Source organism: Temnothorax curvispinosus, unplaced genomic scaffold (assembly GCF_003070985.1).
Source record: "Temnothorax curvispinosus isolate PA1 unplaced genomic scaffold, ASM307098v1 QBEX01007502.1, whole genome shotgun sequence".
NCBI classification, from domain to species: domain Eukaryota; kingdom Metazoa; phylum Arthropoda; class Insecta; order Hymenoptera; family Formicidae; genus Temnothorax; species Temnothorax curvispinosus.
In genome coordinates, this window is record NW_020217282.1 from 79,221 (window position 1) to 102,968 (window position 23,748).

Consider the following 23,748-nt stretch of genomic DNA (forward strand, 5'->3'; position numbering starts at 1 on the left):
AGATGTTGTTATTTCTCGCATAACGCCAAGTGGACTTTATGCTAATGCCGTTTTCGAGTGAATGCTCGAGATTCGCCCTAGAATTGCTCCGTGATCGCTCTTGGGTCAAATCATGCTCTAAATCATGTTCGAGTGCAATGCGATCGCACGTTGACGTCATCAGACGCCATCTAGAGTTATTCCGTGGTTATTCTGTTGATAAAGACGTCCATTGTTCTGTGCATTAATAAATAGTAGAAAAATTAAAAAATCAGAAATGGCTCTAAATTCAGAAGAAATAAAATTCCGAGGAATGGTGCTTGATGAAAATGATCAAATAATCGAAACTTCCGAAGGTATCCTATGTGAAGTTGCGATTGGACCAGGTAAGAACATTAACTTATCAGAATACTTTGTTTTTTTTTTGTGTTGTCCTTTATTATTAATCCGTTTTTATATGTGATTATTTTGTGTTTGGGTTATAATTGAAAACGTTAAAAAAAATATCTGCTTTTTTTAATAGCTGAAGAATATAAATTGGCGTATTTAACAAGGGAGACTTTAGGCATGGAGGAAACATCAGATAACCTCGAAGGTCAGTTCATACACTACACGCATATTAAAAAAATCTGTTTGTTAAATTACAATGAAAGTGTTATTGATTACGTTTTATATTTTTTTAGATAAAGAAAATCTTGAGGATTTTAATACAGCTGGTACTTCTGGAAAGGGTGATGATCTTATTACAAACAGGGTTAGTCCTGCGATTCCTTCTTCTTCTGCAGTCATACTTCCAGGAACAAGTAACAAAGCCACTGCTTCAATAAAATGGACTGATAGTCAGACGAAGAAAATGCTTGCTCTATACAACGAGAACGTGGTGAAAGTTGGACCAATGAAAAAATTCAGAAACAAAAAATTGATGTGGGAATGTATTGCTACGGATATATCAAACGAGTTTAAAATTTACGTAAGCGGAATTCAATGCGAATCTCGTTTCAAAAATGTCTTAAAACGTAAGACTGGTGCTGTAAAGCATAATAAACAATCAGGTAATGATCCCGTGGAAGTTCCATACCAAGACGAGATTGATGAAATTAAAAGTATGGATGATAGTATTAAACCTGAAGTTCTTGTGAGTCCTGGTAGCATTAAAGTTTTGAAAAACAACTCTCAAAAGTGTCTAGCAGAACAATCTCGTCAGGATAACAAGAAAAAGAAAACAGAAGATCCACTTATTACTGCATTTCGTGAATCGCAGGAAAGGAGGGAAGCCAACAGGCAACGTAGGCATGAAGAAAAACTTGCATTGTTGCGAGAATTCCTGAGTAAGAAGGAGTAAACTTGAGGAGTCAACTTTTAGTTATAACATTTCATATTATAATATATATTATAGTATATTATCTCGTTATTATAACTTAGAGTTTTTCTAATATCTATTTATCTACATAATAAGGATAACGTAAACTTGTCAAATTTTTTATGAAAATTTTTGAATTGTTATACAAACTTGAAATTTCTTTTCTAGAGTTTCATCAAAATATCATTAATTAAATATCACAGGATACATTTTTTCAAATGTTCAAAATTCACAAAGCTATAAAATATCCATATACCAAAAACTGTGATATTTTTTTTTGATATTTTGATGCTGTATAAAGGAAGCGTGGCACTAGAAAATGATCGCACTGGAAGCAATTGTACTTAAAACTTAAAGACTAATTGAAAGACTAATTATTTTTCAGTGCCATGTCGGATTTATATTGTGATATTTTGTGCTGTGATGTTTTTAATGTATCCTGTGATATTTTTTTAAAATATTTCGACTCTTAACCTTTAATTTATTTTTTGAAGTTTTTATAACTAAAATTTGCTATTTTATGGTAAAATAATACTTGATAAAGACCATATATAAGTTTCTATAAGTTTTTGCAAATAATTTTATTGCTATGTCCAATTAAACTATTATGAAGGAAGAAACAAATTAAAAGTTGTATTTGTTAAATTTGAATAAGATGAAGAAATCATCATAAATAAAAAAGTGTAAAGAGATTTTTTTAAATAAATGTTTTTAATTGGTCCATATATTCAATCGTTATATATTCTTTACAATTCACAATACATTTTCTTTTACAATGTCAATATTAATTATGTCATCATTTTGTGTTAAGTTTAGTAGTAGAGATTGAGTCAATTTTTATACAAATTGTCTAGCCAATTCATCACGTTTCAGCTGACCAAGTCTAGCATTGTCGTCATGATTTACAAAATTTTCTTGGTCGTTTCTTGCATTATTTTCTAACTCATTTAGAAAATCATTCCGTTCAATGCATAAATTGTGCATCACGCAACATGAAATTATAAATTTTGATGTTTTCAAAACACGCCACATATCCGTCCGTATCAACTGCCTCCACCTTTGTTTCAGGAACCCGAAAGCATTTTCAATTTTAACTCTTGTACGACAAAGTCGGTAGTTAAATTCTCGTTGTTCTTCTGTCAAATCTCTATACTCTCGATATGGCGTCATGACGTTTTCATTTATTGGATATGCGGCATCTCCCAGTATATGAAAGTCTCGTCCCATCTGCAGCACTTTAGGCCGAATAAATGATAATGAAAATGTTTTTGCATCGTGGATCTTGCCCGGTACTCCGGTGAAGACATCCAAAAACTTTTGGTTCGCATCACATATTGCTTGCAAAGTTAATGAAGTGATATCGTGACGATTGACATAAGTTGATTTAATTTTATGGATAGGTGTACGAATGTTGATGAATGTTCCATCAATGCATCCAACTACTCCTGGAAACCCTGCAATCTTTTCGAACAAGAAATTAATCAAAAAAACAGTTATTTTAATTGTAAAATAAAAAAATTAAATTTAAGCAAAAATTTGAAAAAAAAATTACCTGCTCGAATTCTTCTGCATTTTGTTGTTTTTCTTCCTCAGTACTTGGAAATTTTATTACTGATGGGCCCAATTCGTCAGTTAAAAAATTTATTACACTATCTATCATCTTGTGTGCTGTCGATATACTAATTCCAAAAATATGAGCTACGGTCCGGTAAACTGCTTTGTTACCTGCAAACCTATAGAACAAAATAATTGTTCAATTGTTAACAAATAAAACAAAAATTGAGCAGTGCCCTGGTGGATTTGTTTACACTGGAAGTACGTCAAAACACATAGTTTACGCACTCAACTTCAAATATTTATATTTAGTACAGTAGGTGTAAATGAACATTGGAGACTCCTGAAAACAAGGATAAATAAACAAAAATATATTTTCCATAAATTGACAAACAATTCCTATTAATTGTATCAAAAACTTAAGAAGCAAGTTATTTACATATTTAACTAAATATATTATATACTAAAAATATTTTAAATAAAATTTAAGTCGTTAATTTATGGAATCAATTATTCCATAATTTCTGTTACTTTATTCTTTTCTTCTGGTGCTAAAAATCTTCATTTTTAACTACTCAGACCTTAATAAAAATATTTTTAGGTGAGTGTCAACAGAGTGTGAAGTAGGCACATTATCGGATGGAGCTTTCTAGCAAGCGATACAAGTCGACACAAGTATTGTTTTATCTTTTACTCATTGCCAAAAAAGAAAGATAAAACGATGCTTATGTCGACTTGTGTATTTGTGTCGCTTGCTGGAAAGCTCCCTATATTGACGTATTCCACGTGAACTCGATATATATGTCGAGGTAAAACAATCAGCCAGGGTAGCAGAAGGCCTAGTGTTACCCAAGCATTATAAACACATTGAATTTATTTTACCAATATCTTATCTATTAATTCTTACCATAAATAACACAGAATGTGTTCTTCGGCACTTTTCGCTTCAACACCGCCAAAAGGTGCTCCTCGGGGACAATATACACTTTGTTCAAACAATTCAATTAAATAATTACATGTTTCACGAGATACTCGGAAATCACTTTTAAACTGTAAGAATAAATTAATATTATTGATATTATTCCTAAATTTGTAATTGTTATATTAAAGTAGCATAAACATATACGTACTTCTGGCTCTGAATACTTGTCAACTACATCGCGAATAAAATTTTCAACTTTGGGAACTTCACCCCATCGGCGTCTTCTGGCATTATTCCTCAATAATTGTACATCAATAATATCATCGTCATCATCAGAACTGTCTGATGACAACAAATCCTGCATAATTTCGATTACACGTAATCCACGTAATTGATCAATCGGTGCCGCCATTTGTTTTGACTGCTCTGCGTTGCCCTGCTCCCCGGAGTCAGAGCAGGTTAGAACAGAACTCGAGCGTTTTTTTCGACGGCGCGAACTCGTTAATGTAGCGTTCCGTCGATAAAGTCGAAAAACAGCTAACAGACCATTTTAAATGAAAAATCACAAATTTTGTTACGTTTATGGTTTTATACTAGAGTAAAGATAAATCTTTTATATTAAAAATTGTTAATGGATAAAAGGAGTTAATTCTATGGTCATATGAGTTCGTAAAACATGTATTTTTGTAATTTTTCAGCAATTAATATGCTTTTTTATTCAAACAGAGTAGATCCAAAATCTGTTTGAGAGTTGCCCGTGATTGCCACTCGAACATATGATTTGCTCTCAGAGCAATCTGAGAGCATTCACTCGAAAACGGCATAAGAAAAATTTCATTTGAAACTTAATTGGCGGTACTCGTAACATCGAGGTTGAAAAACTACGGTTTAAAGCGAATGTTGTACGCACAGATGTGTGCACAACTCGCAATTTTCCTTCAAGATTTGTACACACACACACACACACACACACACATTCCCTTCGTAATTCACAATATTCCCTCGCTGAGTTTTTCTCATCGACAAGCGTACGTCTTGAGGCAATCGGCGGCTTTGCAATTTTACAGTCCCGAGTCACACGCAATTACGACCCGCAAACTCGTTTACCTTTAAAGCCAATTCCACAAAACGCCAAAGTGAAAACGCATAAAACATGCGCGACGTAAAAGCGAAACGAGTTTGTTTTTCTCTCGATTTAGCGGATCCCTTCGTGGCTTCCGCCGCGGGCGGAAGCTTAAAATACCGGGTGACAGGAAGTATTAATACTCGCGCGCGACGGATACAACTTTTTTGCGGGCAACGGTAGTTTGTGACGGGTCAGCGGCCGTATCGATACGTTAAGTGTCAATCGTTTGTCCGGCAACACCTCGATGGGATCGGCGTTTTTCAGCGCTAACGTCCAAACGTTTGATCGTCGGTCATCGGTCGTAAATGCATTATGTATCAATTAGCGCGTATTACGCGCGGAACGCAGGTAATAAAGCCCACGTCGCGTATTATTAGCGGACTCAAAGCAAAGTGGCCGAAATTGCGGGCATTAAATAACGGCGATTAACATTTCCTTTGGCCTTTATCCCGCCGCGCCGCCGCGCCGCCGCGCCGGGATAAAAGCAATATGATCAAAATCGCTTTCCGCAGAAATGCGGCAAATATTCCGCCCCGTTCGCGTAACCGCTTCGCTATTGTTGTCAACGAGTAATTTTGCAAATCAAAGTACCCTCCGCATAGCCCGGTTACATCACATGGGAGCCGGACTACATCACATTCCACAGCGGGAGGTAATAAAATTATATAGGAGTTATAAATTGAAATGCAAAACGACATGAGTGGTTAGTTACTTTTGGAACGGGTATGTTTAAATAAGCCGGAAAAAGTCCAAAATATAATTGTGTATAATTGTATGAAAACTTTTTCGCGCATCATAAAATAAAATATGAAAATATGAAAGATATCAAATTATGAAAAAAAACTCCCGTAATAGTGCCATTTTTAATCTACAATCTACGAATAAAATAGCTTCATTTTATTATTTTACAGATTAAATCAAAACTTCGTTCGCTGCATCAAAACGGTTATAACGTCATTTCTGCTTTGTAAAAGCGGATCTTTTAACAAATCTTCAAGAGTATGCTTGGCTACTTTGCTTACAAGCCGATCTCCGGCGCAAGATATCGAAATTCCGATTAAATTCAGTCGAGTACGAGAGAACGTTTTCTTTTTCTCTTCCATGCTCATCCTGGAGGAAACCGGAAGCCGCGGGAAAATGGAGAAAACGAAATAGATAAGAGAAAAGGAAAAAAGGACGGAGAATGAGAGAGAAAGAGAGAGGGAAGTCAGGAAGAAAAAAGAGAGAGAGAGAGAGACGAGTGAGACTATTCCCAGAGAAACTCGAGGTATTTCGCGACACTTTCAGGTGCCTCGGACCTCTTCCTGGATGGGTATCTCGACGTGTTATCGACTTCGGCTGACCTCGCCATTCCTGACCTCGACGATATCGCGATCTGTCTTGCCCTCGTTCCCCCCCGTTCACCTCTCCAGTCAGTCGATCCAATTCTACCGTCCACGTCCGCAATCGACTGATCGAAAGAGTCGACATGGCCAGCACGACGTGACGCTCCAGTCACTTCCGATTCTTTTCACCTTTCCGCCGGAGAGATACCCTCTCGAGACGATTGCAGAAGAGAACAGCGGGACACGCCTTTTTACAGCGAGCCACCCCGACCGTACGTTCCGTATTTAATCGGGGTGAATGGTCGGTTATCGACAGCTCCAGATTTACTAAATCTGTCGCAGACAATGGAACTCATTCGTTCGTCCGTTCGTTTGTTCGTTTGCGGACGCTCGCGCGTTACAATTACGAACGTGTAAATTGGGTTAATATCACGTGGAAACGTGCCAGACCTACTTCCGGTTATTCCACCGACCGACCGACCGACCAACCGATCGACCGATCGACCAGGACCGGAATAGGATGTCGAACTTTAACAAACTCGGAAGTAGCGCGATGTTGTCGGAAAGCACCGACGGCGACGGTGATTTTGCGACGCCCCGGCGAACTTTCGATCGTTCTCGCTTTTTGTTCAGCTTGTAAATCCTTCTTATGTGCACCAGTTCGCTAATAATTCAAGTTCTTACGTACAGAATGTTGAAAGAAAGTGTCAAAGCGTCGTCAATGTACAACACATTAAAAAGGGCTATATACTATTAAATACAATACTTATGAAATTTGAAAAAAGAATATAGAATAATATCAAACAAAATTCTATAACAAAATTCCATGTTTCTAAAAGAAAGAGAAATTAAACTTCCATTAAACTGAATTTTATTTAAAGTTATATGACAAAATATTCACTTGCGCTCTTACAGATTTATTTTAATAAAATCATTTTAACAATTAACGTTTTTTAAATACCTAACAGTCGAAACCAAATCACAGGTATTCTCGCGCCGGTCAATCATATCGAATAAAAGTAGTTAAAATTTGTGGATGCGAATCTGCGGTAAAATGCACAAGCCAATAAAGGTTTCTTGATACTCTTTCGATCAGCCAGATTAACTTTTCCCACCGTTCCCGTAAACCGAGGACAGCCGTATATTGTTATAGTAAGGTCTATTAAATTATCAGCGTTCTCAATCGCGGGGCGGTCACTGACGGAACAGCTGGCCTGGTCGCACGGCAAACACGATCGACGCGATGGTAAACCAACACGGATACTTTCGATCTACCAAAGGGAGGAGGCAGGCCCATGGCGCGTCCGTCCTTCGGTGCAAAGCCAGGTGCTCATGAATATGTATCGTATACACGTAGCCAGGGCAGAATGACGGAGTGTCTGTGTATGGGCATAAATTGAACCGAGCGATACCTTTGACCTCCGTTAACTGGCTTTGACGTGGAGAGACGGAGAGGGGAAACAGAGATGGCGAAAGAGAGCGCGCGGGGGTGCGTGCATTGACTTGCCGTCCGCTCGTGTTTTTCGTGTCAACGTACCGGGAAATGGAAGTGAGCCGTTGCAGATACAAGAGAATCGATACACGGAATTACAGAACAGTTCTTTGCAGAGCTTAATTTCCACGGTCATCATGAATTTTTTTTTATTTTTTATTATTCGTGTCCTTGTTAAAAGGACCTTTGAGAGGATAACGCCGGATAAAGTATGTTCCTTTTTTTTATCGCTTTTAATCACGTAAAAGCGTCGTATCATCGCGCTTATAACGACGGTTGCGCCGAGAGCAAGACGATATTTATTTCCCTAGAACGGGAACAAACTTTGTTTGCCGTAAAACGCGGGACGTAAAGTTTTACGGTATCACGATCGACAAGAGGCTACGTCCGGTAATCCAGCCATAAGATCATGCGTGTATATAGTCCCATGATTTCGCGTTTCAAGGTTTAATGCCGACGAACGGCACGAAACGAAATTTTGATCGTATGGAAAGATCGAACGACAAGTTCATCATCAGGGAATTTAGATTTATAACTGTTTAGTCCAATTATCTTGATTAACGTGCAAGAATCATATTTATGTAATAAACTTTTTCATGAATTTCACTTTATTCTTGAAAGATTCGATCGTGACAGAAATTAGTTACGCAATATTTGTTTCAATAAATTTAACAGTGCACGAAAATTGAACACCGTAGGCCTTTTAAGGCACAATCGATTTTTCGTATTTTACAGTTTCCTCTTGACGTTTTAACAGTTAAAAAAATTGCAACAGTTCTGGCCTATGTAAATATAGAGATCACTTTTTGAAACATTGAAGATGATACATGAATTTTTATAGATTTTTTTGTAACACAGAAAAACTTTCAAAAACCCTTTGAACTTAAAAGTCCCAAGGTGAGTGCTCTAAAAGCACGATGTCCGCGCAATGTTAATAAAAGTTGTGTTATTCAACTATTATTCCTTAATTAATCAGTTCGTATCTTATTCGCGAATAACAAAAGTCTTAATAGATTTGTCATAGAATAATTTCACATATTTTTGTGTATTTACCTGTCAATAAATGCGCAGCAAAACAATATTTTTTAAATTTATTTGTCCTCTCTCTATTTAATTCTCATGCCACACAAGTTAATTGGATTGTATGAGAAAGAGTGTCTGCACAAAGTTGCACAAAAAATCGCAAAGAGATGTGAACCGCATGGAAAATTAAATGCATCCAGGGCTTTACTTGGCAGCGATGAGAAAAAAAAAAGAAAGCAACATCGACTCTTCTTTGAAGTCCTAGGAAGCTCGCCTGGTGTACACGGTGTCGTGGAAGAAAGGTCATAGTTCTCGGTAAGTAACGATATTGAATATTACAAACCTTCTGTGCGCGAACGAGCGATTTATATATGTTTATATTTATGAACAGGTAGAAAATCCTTTCTTTTCCCTTTACTTATGGCAGCCCAACAGCTACAGTCTTCTTGAAATTGAGGCGATTACGGTGATTTAAGTTTAATGACATATAAGCTTTGTAAATGCCTCGCAACTTTGTAAAGTATATTTATGCGGAGAAACTTCTCATCTACTATAATCGGCGCTACCGCCTCTCGAAGTATTGACCTTTCCTTCTGGGGCACGGTGTATGTAAAAGGATCGAAAGAGAAGTGTCGGCGGGAATATATCGGGTGCGCATCTCTCTTACGCGGAAAAATAGTAAAAGTGGCTGGAAAAGCGGCACGTGACCGCAATAAAAGTGGCGAGGTCGCCTACGCGACTTAGGGGCACGATCAATTTGTATTCCGCGGCGGAAGAAAGCCCAACTGTGGACGAGAGCGAGAGAGCGAGAGCGAGCGAGAGAGAGAGAGAGAGAGAGAGAGAGAGATGCACAAAAGAGAAGGAGAGTCCACTTCTTCCTCCTTGTTGTCGAACGAAAGCTCGACACGATTTCAATTTTGTCGTAGGACGGCCTCGTTAAGAAAAATTGCAACTCCTCGTCGCTTCGGAATAGCGTAATTCACCGCGCGCGCATTTACATTCGCCGCGAATGCCACAACACACTTTACACCCTCAAAATTGTTACCCCCGCATATTGATCACGTCACCGCCATTCATGTGGAGTTCCGACAGCGCTAATATAAATTGAAAGTAAGTAAATCTGCCCCGCGTTCGCGTTATTAAATTACCGAGGCAACAGTTTTCCAGCCGGGACAATCTTCACATAATAAACGCTTTATGTTTATACGGTTCGCAATAAAATTACAGAAAGTTGGTTCTTAAAACGATATTTCAAGTGGGAAACGTTGAAATATTAATTCCCATTTCTAGCCGGAAGAAATGATTAATAATAAATCAGTGTTACACGAACGCATTTCGCAAATTATTGTTCGAGGAGCCTAGCATAATTTGGTATTCATAACGTGTGAATAACGTTATGTGATGAATAACAAATTCTTGTTTCAAGCACATGTTTTTAAAGAACAAGCGCATGAATGTAAAATTGCGTGAATTACTTTTTTTTTGTCACGACGATAAATTGACGACGCGAATAAGGTAAATGGAATGAATTTACTGTCTCGATGGAGTTCGTGTATCACATCTGATTTATGCGCGGTCAGTCGTTGGCCTAAAAACTGCGGAGACGAATGCTGCGCTGAATTAGAACACCTGCAACGAACATCGATCCGCTCCGCTCATATAGAGCTAATCGTCGATGTTTTGCTATTTCCGGATGTAACCCGATAACACGTAACGTCTTTAACTTTTCAGGAAATCTCTTTGCGATTTTGCAGAAGAACATAAATTACGAAAGATCAAAGATGAAATAAAGATTAAATAAAGATCAAAGGCTAAAGTATATAAAATGTAATATTACTTAAGAATATATACGAACCCAAAACTGAATCCAATACATTTTAGATAAACTTTGTTTAAAATTGTCGCTTTTATTCGCGCTGTAATTGCGTTTAATTACTTTTTCATGATAGTCTTCTGAAAGCATTTCCAATAACCTTTAACATTTTCTTTTTAATTACATTTAATTATTCAAGCATATTAAAAAAAAATCTTTTTACGCTCACCGGCGTCTTTCCTCAAGCAATTCTCTTCGCGTACTTTGATTTATTCACATCCATTCTGGAATCCCATCAAATGTCATAACAGTCCACAAAAATATATGTAGTAGGTTAGCTTATATATATGTATATATAAGCATAATAATGTTTAAAAAGGCAATAATGTTTAAATGTTAAATAACATGTTGAACAAATTGAATTAAGTAGAAAAATTATATGTTAAACTATATAAATTAAAAGATAGAAATAAATAAGGAGAATACGGAAGTTACTGTCGAGAACGTTTTTATCATTAAATCCCGGTTCCTTTAGATTTAGATCATTAGAGCCATACTTTTACAAACCCTGCATTGCAAGTTCAAGAGATAAACGTAGTGACAAGACGCGCCTTTCTGTTAAGCGGATATTTCATTTGCATTGAGAGCCCGACGATGCGCGAATTCGTCGACTGAAATGCAATCGTTTCTCCGCGATCGTAAACTGCTTGTCGCCCGAACGCAATGCAGATCGATCGAATGGAAAACGCTCCTGACACGGCGGTGTCGCAAAACGACGCTGGACAAGTAAAAGCGAGAGATGGAACGGGACGCGACAAGAACAAATCGGATTATCGTGGTGGGCGGTGAATAATTTCCATCAGCCTCCGCCGCGTTGCCGCGCGCGACAAACAGGAAACAATCGAGGCGGTGTTTCGAAAACGGTTATTTCGAAAACAACGCGGGACCAAAAATTGAAATTCCTCGCGGACGGCAATCGCGGCACCGGTTTTTCAAACTTGAATACAGATTTCGTGAACGAGATACGATATCTAGGCGATAAATCGCCAGTTACGCTTCACCACGCGCGATATTTCACGTATACCTTGTACATTCATCTCTATCGCGCAGTTTGATTTATTCACTATATGTATACAAGGTGTTTCAGAAATAAAGGGTCAAAATTTAGGAGCCTATTCTATTCACGGATGAAAAAAGATAATATAAACATGGGTTCAGAAACGCTTCCTTTCCGAGTTAACCCCTTCGTTGGCAGAGAGAATTCGACAAAAAGTGCCAAAAATGGCAGAAAAATTTTTTATCCTGAAAATTTGTACCCTGGGGTTTTTGAGGGCCCCTGATTACGAATCTGAACTTAAAATTCGAAAATTCAAATTGGCAAATTTCATCCCAATTAAGTAATTTTTTGCATTTTTATCCGCCATTTTGGATCCGCCATTTTGAATTTGCAAATTTTGAATTCAGATTCGTAATCAGCGACCCCAAAAACCCCCGTGTAAGACTTGAATGCCAAATTGAAGCAAGTTATAGGAAAAAAAGGTTGACGCACTTTTGCGTCAATGCCAACGAAGGGGTTAAGGCCGTGGCACATAGAAAAACTTAAGCAGTAAGCAAATCAGCCAATCACAGTCAAGAACTTAAGGCACGGTCCTAATAAGCAGTAGCGAATCCATACCGTTGATATCCTTACTACTTAAGTTTTACTGCTTAACACTTTTTCTATGTGCCACGGCCTTTATAAAGCACGCTTTGTTTACAACAGAAAGTTGACGGAAACATTTTGTTAAAAAATTGCTAGAAATTATTTTCTCCCGAGATAAGATACACTTCGACATCTCATGAACTATATATCGAAGACGTTTAATAATTCCTAGAGTCTTTCGAATTTTGTCACAAGTGTAACAATTATACGCATAACAATTTCGGAGAATTTCTCCTGTAGCAGCAGTATTATGAGAACGAGAGTCTTGAGAGAAATATGTCCCTATAAATAAAAATCTAAAGAATTTAAATTGAGAGAGTGTGCAGGGCATGCAATTGCATGATCCTCATTTACCAATCGCGATCAATTGGTATAATTATTATTAAGAAATCCTGCCGTAAATACAGAAAGTATTTATAATTATAAATATTTTTTATTTTATCAGTAAAAGTATTTATATAAAGTATTTAAAAGTATTATAAAGAAAGCGTTTCTAAATCCATGTTTATATGACTTTCTTTCATCCTTATGTTGAGTAGAATATATATTTTGGAAGTTTAGTCATCTATTTCTGAAACATTCTGTGTATAAAATACAGTCATACCTCGCTTAACGTTAGATATGCGTCCCGCAAAGCCGTTATACTTTAAGTGAATCAACCTTAAACCGGATACAACTTAACATGGAAAGAGTATAAGACTGGGTTCCAGAGCAGAGGCGCGAATTTAGAATTTAAATTCCGCAAATTCTATTCCCGCGTACATATTACTCAAGATAAAACCAATTACGTTATAGCGAGGTAACGTTCTAAAGGATATAACGTAAAGCGGGATATGACAAGGAATTCACAGGAGAAAAGGATTACGTGTATTCACAGATTCTGTTTGCATCTCGATTTTATGTTCATTATGCTTTATTAAACTCTCGGATTCGCGGATTACCCTCTCTAATTACGAAAGCGAAAAAAAAAAAACGATGGACGGGCAACTTTTGTCGACGAGCAAAAGAACTCGCGCGGGGTAATCAGCGCGAAGCAAGCAAAACTGTCGCCGTACACCGCGCTTTCTCACGTCAGTGGCGCGAAAGCTTGTCGCGAAAGATAAATCGTTCACGCGCGCGAAAACTTTCCGCCAGTTTCCCGAAGATCCGACCTAGATTCTGCCGGATCTGTGATATTAATGACACGACGGCGGCACGGTCGACTCTCCAGCTAATTTCGCCCCGGTGATCATTCACGAACTGGAAATTATCATCAAAAGCTGGAGTTAACACAAAAGACATTATAACGAAATCGACCTCTCGAACCGCACAAATATAATTCTAATAATGATACAATATAGTAATAAGAGGAATGAGATGATTTTACAAAGGACGATTACTTTGCAACGTTTGATTTTCTATGCATAAGATATTTTCAAAAGATAAACAGAAAAATGCACAACGCAAGCGGCGTGGCAGATTGAACTCGATGCACGCGGAAATGGCTTACGCTTCACGGGATGATCGTTGTCCCCGCTTGCGCGGAATATTTCAACAAAATCCCAGGGGCAAACGTGCCGTGCCGCGCCGCGCCACACCGCACCACGCCGCCATCCATGGTCGGATCCTCCTCCTGTACCATGACCCACTTAATCCGCCCCAGATCAGCTTCCGCTGTGCCTCCAATCCCCGTCGCATTCCATCGACTACCCTATATTATGTGGTTTACCGTCCCCGTCCACCCTATTAAACTCGGTAGGGGAGACGTGCCTTAAATATATTAAAGGCCAGCGCGTTGACAATTTCTCCCGACGCGCGGTCTGACAGTTATAAACCGCCGCCGTATATTTTTCAACGTTTAGGAAAGCCGACATTTTAATGAAACGCTTAACGACGAGGCAGAATTTAATTAATCAAATGTATTAATCTCGCGAGTAAATTTATTTCGCGATAAACTCTGCGGAACACAGTATTACGCGGGTATAATATGCGTGGAAGACCGTAACAACGGTCAATGACTTGAATGAATTCCGTAACAGCTTTTTAAAACATACAGCCCTCAGTACAAGTCAAATACTTATATTAGTATAAAAAAAACTGCGAAAAACAAAAATGCTCGAACAACTTCTCTGATATAATTTATCCATGTGATCAAAACATATAGACAATTATTTTTATATTAATTTTGAACATTATAAATGTGCCTGTTACACTTTAACTATTGTTATAACTTCAATTATCTTATTTTATGTCGAATCTTTAACCGCATAGAAATCTTTCCAGAATATATTTCGTTCCGTTTCATGAGATACATATTTTTATCAAACCGCTTTCATTATACATATAAAATACAATGACTCTATCGTTTTTTGAGGATTTCGATAGATCAATGTATCGTTAATATTATAGTTAGCATCGCTATGTCGTTAACGGAAACGACGTTCTTTAACGAAGGTATATTGTTGCGCGCGTTGTGCCTGTTGCATCGAAAATGCTTAAACGGCGGACGGAAAAGCGGAGAAACTATGTTTCACGTGAAAGCTCGTTATACAGATATATATGTATATTATATAATCAAGTCCATTTGCGACAACGTCGCTTTGTCGCGCATCAGCGCACAACAAGCGTATCGTGCGGTAAGTCGCGACCATTATTCGTGCGAAACAATATAATTTCTGGTTGTCCGGACTGAGAAGCGAGATTACACGAGTCGCGTGCCGGGCTGGAAACACAACAAGCAAGGACAATAGTCCTGCGCGAGACAATGGTGAGTAACGGGAGACCCCCGGAGCAACGGGAGAGGGAGATCGAATTCGTTGGATTCGTCGCGGGGGTGGATTTATCCGTGATCGCGCGGCGAGAGGCGCGTTGCCGTTGCCGCGCGTGAATTGTTGCCGTTGCCGCGCGTGAATTTTTGCCGGTTAAACCGGTGTGTATCCGAGCAGAGATTATCTAATTTGTTTCCCGCAACAGCGCAATCGCTATCGATCTAGGCGCGAGATCGCGAGCTGGCGCGGTTGAACGCGTTGTTGCGGTCGTAGCGCGGCAATCAATGACAGAAGCAACAAAACCGCGCGCGCTTCGTGCCTCGTATTCTACTTTAATCAATAAAGCGTCGCGGTTAATAGAGAATCGACGTTCATTCATACCTACGACGGAACAAATAAAAACGATACATTAGTCATTGGGTATCAGCGCAAACGGCGATATCATATAATCTCTACTTCGAGTTCAATATAAAATAGTCAGCATGGCTAATTGTGAGTAAAAGTGAAATTATTAAGAGAACGTGGCGCTTGAAATATATTAGTAAATTGAAAATACAAAAAATATGAACAATGTTTTGGTTGTAAAAATCATTATGAAAGAAACTCACTAAACGCCATGGCGGCGCAGATAGTAATTAATAAGATCACATTTTTATTAATGTGTTTTATATGTATAGATATTAATATTATATAATTGTATTTTTTATATATCAATTCCTGTGCAAAAGCATTTTATCAAAATACATAATAAAGTTTTAGATCTTGTTCTGTTGAGAGATCTATATAACATACAGTACAGCAATATATCTGCTTCCTTTCTCTAAATGTTTTTGCCGACATTTTCTTCCTCGAATGTTTAATTGTAAACAAATTCAATAAAACATGCCCAACAACGGAATGCGACTTTCATAGGAATGCGACTTTCTTTCGGCTCCTCGAGGCGTGAATTACGAAAATCCGCTTCGAGTTGACATTCCACGACAGTAAGTTTCTAAAAGTCGATTCACGAAATCGTGAATTTCTCTCTCGTTCCGAGAGAATCACATTTTTCTGGCCTTAATAATTTCCCGGCTTTACAATAAATCTCGCGGATTTAAGCGCGCATCCGAACGAATCCACGGGGTACGTGGGCGATCGTCTAAATAGGAACGGCGTTGCGGCGGAATCGATGCGGTGGAGGGGATAGAGGGGTACGTTATACATTAGCGTCAATAATTGAACCGAGGTTCCTTGGAGGATGCTGGTAAGTGCATATTAGCTGCCGGCCGTACCTCTTCCTCGTTCCCCACGCTCTTTCTCCCATGTGCCATCTGCCGTCATCTCGCTTCTCTCTCGCGCACCTTTCATTTCCCTCGCTCTCGATATCCCAGCACCAATTTCTGACTTCGTGGTACAAATCTCGTCCTATACTTCCCCTCTCCCCTTCAAGAACATAACATATACCGTTCCCTCGTTTTCCTCCCTCGAGGGGTGCGCTCGCTTCCGCGCGGCACGTCCTGCCGGCGGCGAATTTCAATCCCACAGGATCAGCGTATGAAGGGATGGAGGCGCCGCCGCTATCTATCGGTATAAATAAGGAACAGAAGAGTCTCACGAGTATTTTCGTCGAGAAAGGGAAGAAAAACAGGATGATGTGATTTGGTGTGAGCGAGAGAAGTAGAGTAATGTCGGCCGATCTCTGAAATAACTCAATCTTTGCGAGAGGCTTGCTTGCGCGCCGCTGAGGAATAGTGTCAAGTTGAAGGACAATGTGTCCTCTTGCCTTCTTGAGAGAATGTACGAGGAAGAGAAACTAGGAAGTTTTCTGCAAAAATAATCCAAAGCGCGAACATAAAAAAGAAAATTTATCGGTATAGCTGTAATAAAATACAGTCTTTACAAAGTAAACATATCTCTTCCGATTAAAAGAGTGTTATGATAAGAATAAAATTGTATTTTCCAATCCTTCCTTAAATCTGCACTCGAGAAAAAACAAAAATACGCAACCATTAGGGTAGTAAATAAAGATTATAATAATCCAATGCTCTCGAATCAAAACGTACATCCTTGCGAATTCGCTTTACGCGAGAGCATAAATATCTAACTGTATTTTGAAACGATCGATGCTGAAACGCGCTGGATAAGAACGTAAAGACAGCTGATATAGAGGCTTCCGCATACTTTGTTCACAGAATGGTAGAAAGAGACATAAATCTTCTCCTAATTGTCGAATGTAGGTGAAGAGGATCCGCTCTCGAAAAGAGAGAGAGAGAAAGAGATATCGAAGGAAGAAAGAGAATCAGTTAAAGGCGGGAGAAGTTTGCGCCCCGCTCGCTCACTCACGGATGACCCAGCCGAGCTTTTGTCGTCCGCCACGACAACGAAGCCTTTTATGCTTTATGCTTACATGGCGGAATTACTTCGGGAAAAGTGGCGAGGGCAGTATAGATAACAGAGAGAGAGGGGGGGCGGACTTTGCGAATACTCCCGCTTTCTGCCCTCTCGGAAAGAGATGTAGAGAAAGGGAAGAAGGGAAGCAAGGCAAAACGCGCGCCCTTCTCAACGTTGACGATTCTTCCGCTCCTATTTGCCGACACACGATTTTCCGGCCGTTATGAGAGCGAAAAATTCATACGCCGTCCTACACATTGACCGGCCGAGATATTCCCTTTGAACTCTGAGTACGGAGAATACGCAAATCTTGTAAAAAGAATCCATGATCGAGATTGCTGACATTGCATTGTTGAAAAGACAGTTTTTTGAAATTTTGTACCAATACATGACGCAGCCAAGAATTGTAAATGATTATTATTTACATCATTGATATTAATTCCAAAAATGTATTTATATTTAATAATATTAATATTAACATTTTAATTTAAATATTATCGTTTAATAATAATACGTAATCCAATATATTTAACAGTATTTGAAGTGCTGTAATATGTAAAAATAATTTTGCAATCAGAAAGTTAACGCTCGGAAAATCCTCTATTTGCTATCATTTAATCATTTCAAACATTTTCAATAATTCATTAATTTAACATACAAGAAAAATCGGTCTTAAACTGGCAAAAGAATTTCTTATCGAAATGAAAATAACTTCTATACAACTTTGAAGTAGTACGTTTTGTATTTGCATTCATAATGTGAATACATCGCCTATAGTCGTAAACAATTCTGATCAAATTGTACTTCTCAGGAGGAAAGTTTGTTCCAACATAAACAGATGTGTTTATCTATGGACGAGAGAAGACGTAAACTTAGAAATGCAAATTAGAAATGCACAAGAAACGATACATCAGTGTAGGAAGCGTTAAGTTCACCTCGCGGGAATGGCATGGAAGGAGGGTGCTTGCTTCTCGAAGCGAGAGATGACAGGCAGCTCGTCGCGGAGAGCAAGCGGAATCAATAGTGCGACAGAGAGATATTCCGCCGACCAGTCTGCCGGTGCTCACAAAAGTAGACACCAGGGAGACAGTCACCCTATGCCGTCCCAAACTGACGATACGCAGGATCACGAAATTCATCGCGCATCATTCACGATCTTTGACTCTCGCTACCGCAATCAGTCTGCAGTTTTATTGGCTAACAACCAACGAAACAACCTCGTCAAGCGAAATTTTATATTTCGCCCACGAATATGTGAGGAAGAACGGAGAAGAGGAGAAGAAATAAGAAGAATAGAAAAATTCCCTTTCCCAAAAGATATACCGCAGATTGACGGGTTCATTGAAAATCTGCACTGGAAGCTACTGGGATTAGTCTCCATCAACGAATGTTCCAATGAAGATTCTTTGATGAATTCAATATATATTTTAAGATACGTTTATAACATGAGATGCATAAGATGCATCTCCAAGGCTTATTCCAGAATTGAAAGATATATTAGAGAAACTAACAGATGTTATCTAAATTAATTAACTAATTAATTAATTAACTAATTAATTTAGATAACATAGTAATTCGTATTTAAGCACTCTATAAACGTTTTGTCTTTTTTTCGACTTTCCAAGAAAATTACGTACAAAAATAACAGAATAATCACGATTTAAAAATGGAAAAAACGTAAGAGAGGTTTTCTGATATAAAAATAGAAGAGAATTTATGTAAAACAGTTACAGATGCTTATCGTCTTTTCTGATTTTATAGATTATAGATATCATTAATTTTATACGCATTTGAAATTGTAGAATTTGATATTTAGATTTACTTAGATATATATTTGCTCGCTCCTAAATACACACACAGTTGCAAATAGCAAGGAGCAGAACTTCCTTTAACGATTGCCTAATTTGGTAATTTGATACGCTATACTTATCATACACAACGAATCATTCAGCGAATTTATTCGTTCGTCAAATACAAGCGTGTTTTTAATATTCATGCCTGAAATAAATGCATCTTTAATATTCGTGCTTGAAATAAATCGATGATAAACGCGCATTGACAAATAGGTATTATCAAAGCGAGGGACTACAGGGAATAAATCTCAATTTTGCGGAGACAAGAGGACATTCTCTGTGATGTATGTTGTAATTCGTTTTTACAAGCGAGCCACGGCAGACTGATCGTTTAACCAATCATCCCCTTCAGTCGCCTTAGTCAAGGCCATCACCCACGCGATTTGATACATATCGCGTACGATCTGTAACCTGTAACCACTATCACCGATACCGCTACGAGCGTGATGACACCTACGTTAACCGCAAAGACCGTCTGGCATGCGACCTTTTGACATAGACGAAAATGAGGTGCATTTGAGATGTCGATTGAAATTGGAAAGATATGACGACGCCCGTCGAGACCTCGATGTGTATATCAAGCTTTACAATAAAGGTACGTGTGCGTAAAATGATTTTATACACTATCCATCAGGATATTTTGAAGGAGTATTCTAACTCTCACTTTCTAACAATTGAATTACGTCATATAACATGTGATCGAAGTGTAATTATATAGAGTATGTCAAAATCGAATCAATAATCGAAATTATTGTCAAAAAATAGTAGATGGAAGTTAAGACTTCATATAGTATCCATAATCTCATCACAAGAAGAAAAAATATTATTAACCTTTATAGGGTCTATCCAGACAAACTTGTATGGCGCATAAACATAAGCATAAGAAAATTGATTAGTCCATATACATGTGCATAAGGAAATAGACCAATCAATTTTCTTACATATGCTTATGCACCTATGCAAGTTTGTCTGGATAGACTCTTAGGGGACGAAAAGCCTATTTTTAAGCTTTGAACTATTTATGCGCTAAAATATCATATATAAGGGTTTTTTGAGTCGCTGAGTTCCGTAGTTCTGGGAATCTAAGGGAAATAAGTGAGAATGGCCAATGAGTAGTATATTTAAAGAAAGGTATTCGTCGAAGACCAAAGTTTGTGTGTCGTGAATATATCACATACAAAACAACATTACTAAACGTATGTATAAACGTAACTAAAAATTTTTCTCACAAATTTAAGTCGTTACGAATTTGTTTGCACTTTTTAGCTCTGAATTTCGAGTATATTTTTATAACAAAATTTTGCGAAAAGTATTTCCATAATATCCATATTTCTCATTCAAAACTTATAAATAATAACTTTTCTGAAATTTATAATTATATAAATGTTTCATACAATTTTTCCATTTTTGTCATTCTACCGGACGAGAAGCCTATTTTTAGGCTCCACGGGGGTCGCTTATTTTCCGCAGTATAACACTTTAATACATATATGAAAGTTATAAATCAAAATCTCATAAAAAGTCATGAAAAAACCTACCCATCCTCTAAAGGTTAACGACATAAGGTGCCTATTTCGGATCAGATCCTAATTCGGATCAACAAATTTGAAGTTCCTCTCTACCTATCATATGTGGATTTTTTTCATTACCGTCTATAGCTATATAGACGGTAGTGAAAAAAATCCACATACGGGTAGATACAGTCAGCTAGAGAGGCATTTCAAATTTGTTGATCCGAATTAGGATCTGTTCCGAAATAGGCACTTTACCCTATCATATAGCGTCAATTGTGACATAGTTTCAATCCGATCGCAATCACTTTAAAGAACAACGCGGTATTGAACCAGCAACTTTGGTTAATTCATAATTTTCTGTCTATTTTCCAGCCGACCGTTTACGCGAATAACACGAAAAGGATTAAATGGAGACGGGGTCGTCCTGTCGCCTATTATGCCCAGCTTAACACCTACGTTAAAGCGAGTCAAATTTGTCGACGACATCCGATCGTTCGATAATGCTCGCCCGTCAACGTCCGTCATTTTTTGCACGCTTTGTGATTAGAATGGATCGGACGGAGAGGAGGTTGCGGGAGGTTCAGTGTGGGATTTACGTGCTCGACCTTCTGAATCCACGACCTCCGACCTTCCGCATATCCGACTCTCTCCGTCTTCCTCTCTCTCTCTCTCTCTCTCTCTCTCTCTCTCTCTCTCTCTCTCTCTCCCCCCTCTTTTTCCCCGTCGCATCTCCCACGCCCGATTTTCCCGGGCGCTTCCCTTGACTATTTCCCAGGAGTTTCCGGAGCTGGTGTCGGCGACGAGATCGACGAGGGGTAGGTAGAGCTTAATTGGAGGAGCCAGCTCGCAGGACGAGGACATCGAATCAGCAACAGTTGGCCGACAGCTAATTCGTGGTAATACGAGCTGCCCGACTGAAAAGACCGGCCTCTCGAAATCTCCCTCTAGTTCTTCTTTTTTTTATTTTGTTCGTCGCGCGAACAAATTCGTACAACACGGCGAAAAAAAGCCCGGAGGGTTACTAGGCGGCAACAAGTGTCAAGGCCAAGGGGCAAATCGGAGAGATCAAAAGTAGTTTGCCATTATCCCTTGTGTTTAAATCGCGAAAAGAGAACATCAGTTGTCACTGTTAAATATATTAATGCAATAGCGATCTCGCAATTTTATAGATCACCGTGTCGCCTTGTTAATTACGAAAAAATTTACTATACGAATCTTTCAGTGCAAATAACTGTAGTTACAAATGTAATAAAAAATAAAATAAAAATTTTGTTAATTTATTGCCCATTTTATATATAGATATATTTACTGAAAAATACTAGTTTGCTATTACTAAAGTTTTTCGTAAAAAGCTCTTCATCTCCAATCATTTGTAAGTTGAAAGTTTGAATTGCTTTGATATTTCAGTTGAAAGCAAGTCAAGAGCAAACTGTTCAAAAAAATTTGTTTGATTGAAATTATATAGATGGTTTAATAGAAAATACTTGTGTATGCCGACAACTTGTTTTTTTTACCTCTTCCACAGCTCCAAAAGATGCTACTAAGCTAAATGAAAACTAGCAAAGTGATTTTTACCTTTTTTCTGGAAACTGTGTTCGGAAAAGACGGCAACGATGTTGTCTTGTCGTCTCCATACCGAGAGACGGGGAAAAAGTAGAGAAATACGTTTTCCGCCTTCAGAAAACTCTTGCACGATCAATGCCCTTCCTTTCCCGTGCTATTACAATAGGCCGCCTTCTCTCTCGAAAATACGGGAGAAAATTCGCCGGTATAACGGTTTAAGAGCAGACAGACGGATGACGAAACTCAGACAGATTTATCACCGCGAGTCAGGATTCGTAAAATACAAAACAATTCTTTCATTTCCTGCATAGATATGGAATGTCGAGAAGCAATCTTTTCTCCCCATAAATCGAGAAGGAGAGAATAAAGAATATACAAGAAATTAAAGAGATCTTTAAAAAGATCATAAAGAAAACATGTATGTATATCAGTTAAAATTTGTAAAACACTGGTGTAAATATAAAAGACTATATAATATAAACTACAATATTATAAAACGCATAAATAAAATACGGAAAATACTGAAAGCTACATATTAAAAAAAAAAGACATAAAATTATAATTATTTTCAAAATATTTCATAAGGTATTTAAAAAGATATTAGTAATTCATTGCTTGTAAACAACACAGATATCGCGTAAAAGGCTGATAAATATGTGTACGCATGTGCACGTAATAAAAAAATGTATAAAATATATTACACAAAAATTTATTTTTGTATAATGTATTAAAAGCGACAGTATCCTTAAAAAATTTAAATAAAATGTTTACCACTTAAAAGGCTAAATTTAAGATTAAAATGTTGTAATATTTCTTTCTATTCCCCAATTATTATTCTCTCTGTACGTAAAACTCTTGTAAATTATGTATAACTAGATATAATTATGAATTATATATATAAATTCATGTTCAATTTCTACTCACTTTAACTCCAAAGAATCAGTTTAGAAAGTAGAAGTTACTGCTATAGGTTTTGTGAAAAAAACAATTCTAATTCTTTTTTAGACAAAACTATATCGAAATAGAAAAAGAAAGTTATAAACATCAAATATATATAGCGAAATAAACGTGTAACGTACGTTCCAATTGCACCATTTGTACACACTTATGTTTGTTAGCTTGGATTTCACAAAGTTTCGTTTCAAGTCCTTTTTGAAGTTCAAGCACTCAGCGTACCCATTCCAACCCATTCCAGGTAACAAAAACAATTTCAAAATCACGCTTCTTGACTCTACAAAGGAAATCGATTTCTCGCTCATTTAGCGTATTCTTCAAAAAGAATAAACTCTCCATCCAAACTAATTTTTATCATTTTTATTTTTTATGTGAATATTTTTTACTTTGTTAATCTCGCGACCTTCCACGCGTTTGCTCTTTTTAATTGCAAAGCACTTTTTTTCGCCAG

At 37.7% G+C, this 23,748-nt stretch overlaps 3 protein-coding genes across 7 annotated transcripts in view; 1 reads left to right on the top strand and 2 right to left on the bottom strand.

Annotated features, from left to right (window-relative positions):
- Positions 1–23,748, bottom strand: part of LOC112457082 (syntaxin-1A) — a 92,844-nt gene that overhangs the window by 33,852 nt on the left and 35,244 nt on the right. The window lies entirely within an intron of this gene.
- Positions 272–1,324, top strand: LOC112457083. Its single transcript, XM_025019963.1, has 3 exons — positions 272–365; positions 503–574; positions 663–1,324. Exons 1-3 carry the CDS (start codon positions 293–295, stop codon positions 1,319–1,321), a joined length of 804 nt encoding a protein of 267 aa, XP_024875731.1. The 5' UTR covers positions 272–292; the 3' UTR covers positions 1,322–1,324.
- LOC112457080 (putative nuclease HARBI1) lies at positions 2,064–4,315 on the bottom strand. Its single transcript, XM_025019958.1, has 4 exons — positions 4,024–4,315; positions 3,801–3,943; positions 2,892–3,072; positions 2,064–2,800 (listed from the first exon to the last, which is right to left on the bottom strand). Exons 1-4 carry the CDS (start codon positions 4,225–4,227, stop codon positions 2,177–2,179), a joined length of 1,152 nt encoding a protein of 383 aa, XP_024875726.1. The 5' UTR covers positions 4,228–4,315; the 3' UTR covers positions 2,064–2,176.

What these genes read in the sequence shown, in the direction of transcription:
- LOC112457080 (XM_025019958.1), bottom strand. Translation starts at nt 4,227, where the DNA reads ATGGCGGCACCGATTGATCAATTACGTGGATTACGTGTAATCGAAATT. An exon ending in ACAAGTATTCAGAGCCAGAA is followed by an intron (nt 3,944 to 4,023) that starts GTACGTATATGT and finishes TTATTCTTACAG; the next exon opens with TTTAAAAGTGATTTCCGAGT. An exon ending in ATGCAGAAGAATTCGAGCAG is followed by an intron (nt 2,801 to 2,891) that starts GTAATTTTTTTT and finishes TTGTTCGAAAAG; the next exon opens with ATTGCAGGGTTTCCAGGAGT.
- LOC112457083 (XM_025019963.1), top strand. Translation starts at nt 293, where the DNA reads ATGGTGCTTGATGAAAATGATCAAATAATCGAAACTTCCGAAGGTATC. An exon ending in TGAAGTTGCGATTGGACCAG is followed by an intron (nt 366 to 502) that starts GTAAGAACATTA and finishes TTTTTTTAATAG; the next exon opens with CTGAAGAATATAAATTGGCG. An exon ending in AACATCAGATAACCTCGAAG is followed by an intron (nt 575 to 662) that starts GTCAGTTCATAC and finishes ATATTTTTTTAG; the next exon opens with ATAAAGAAAATCTTGAGGAT.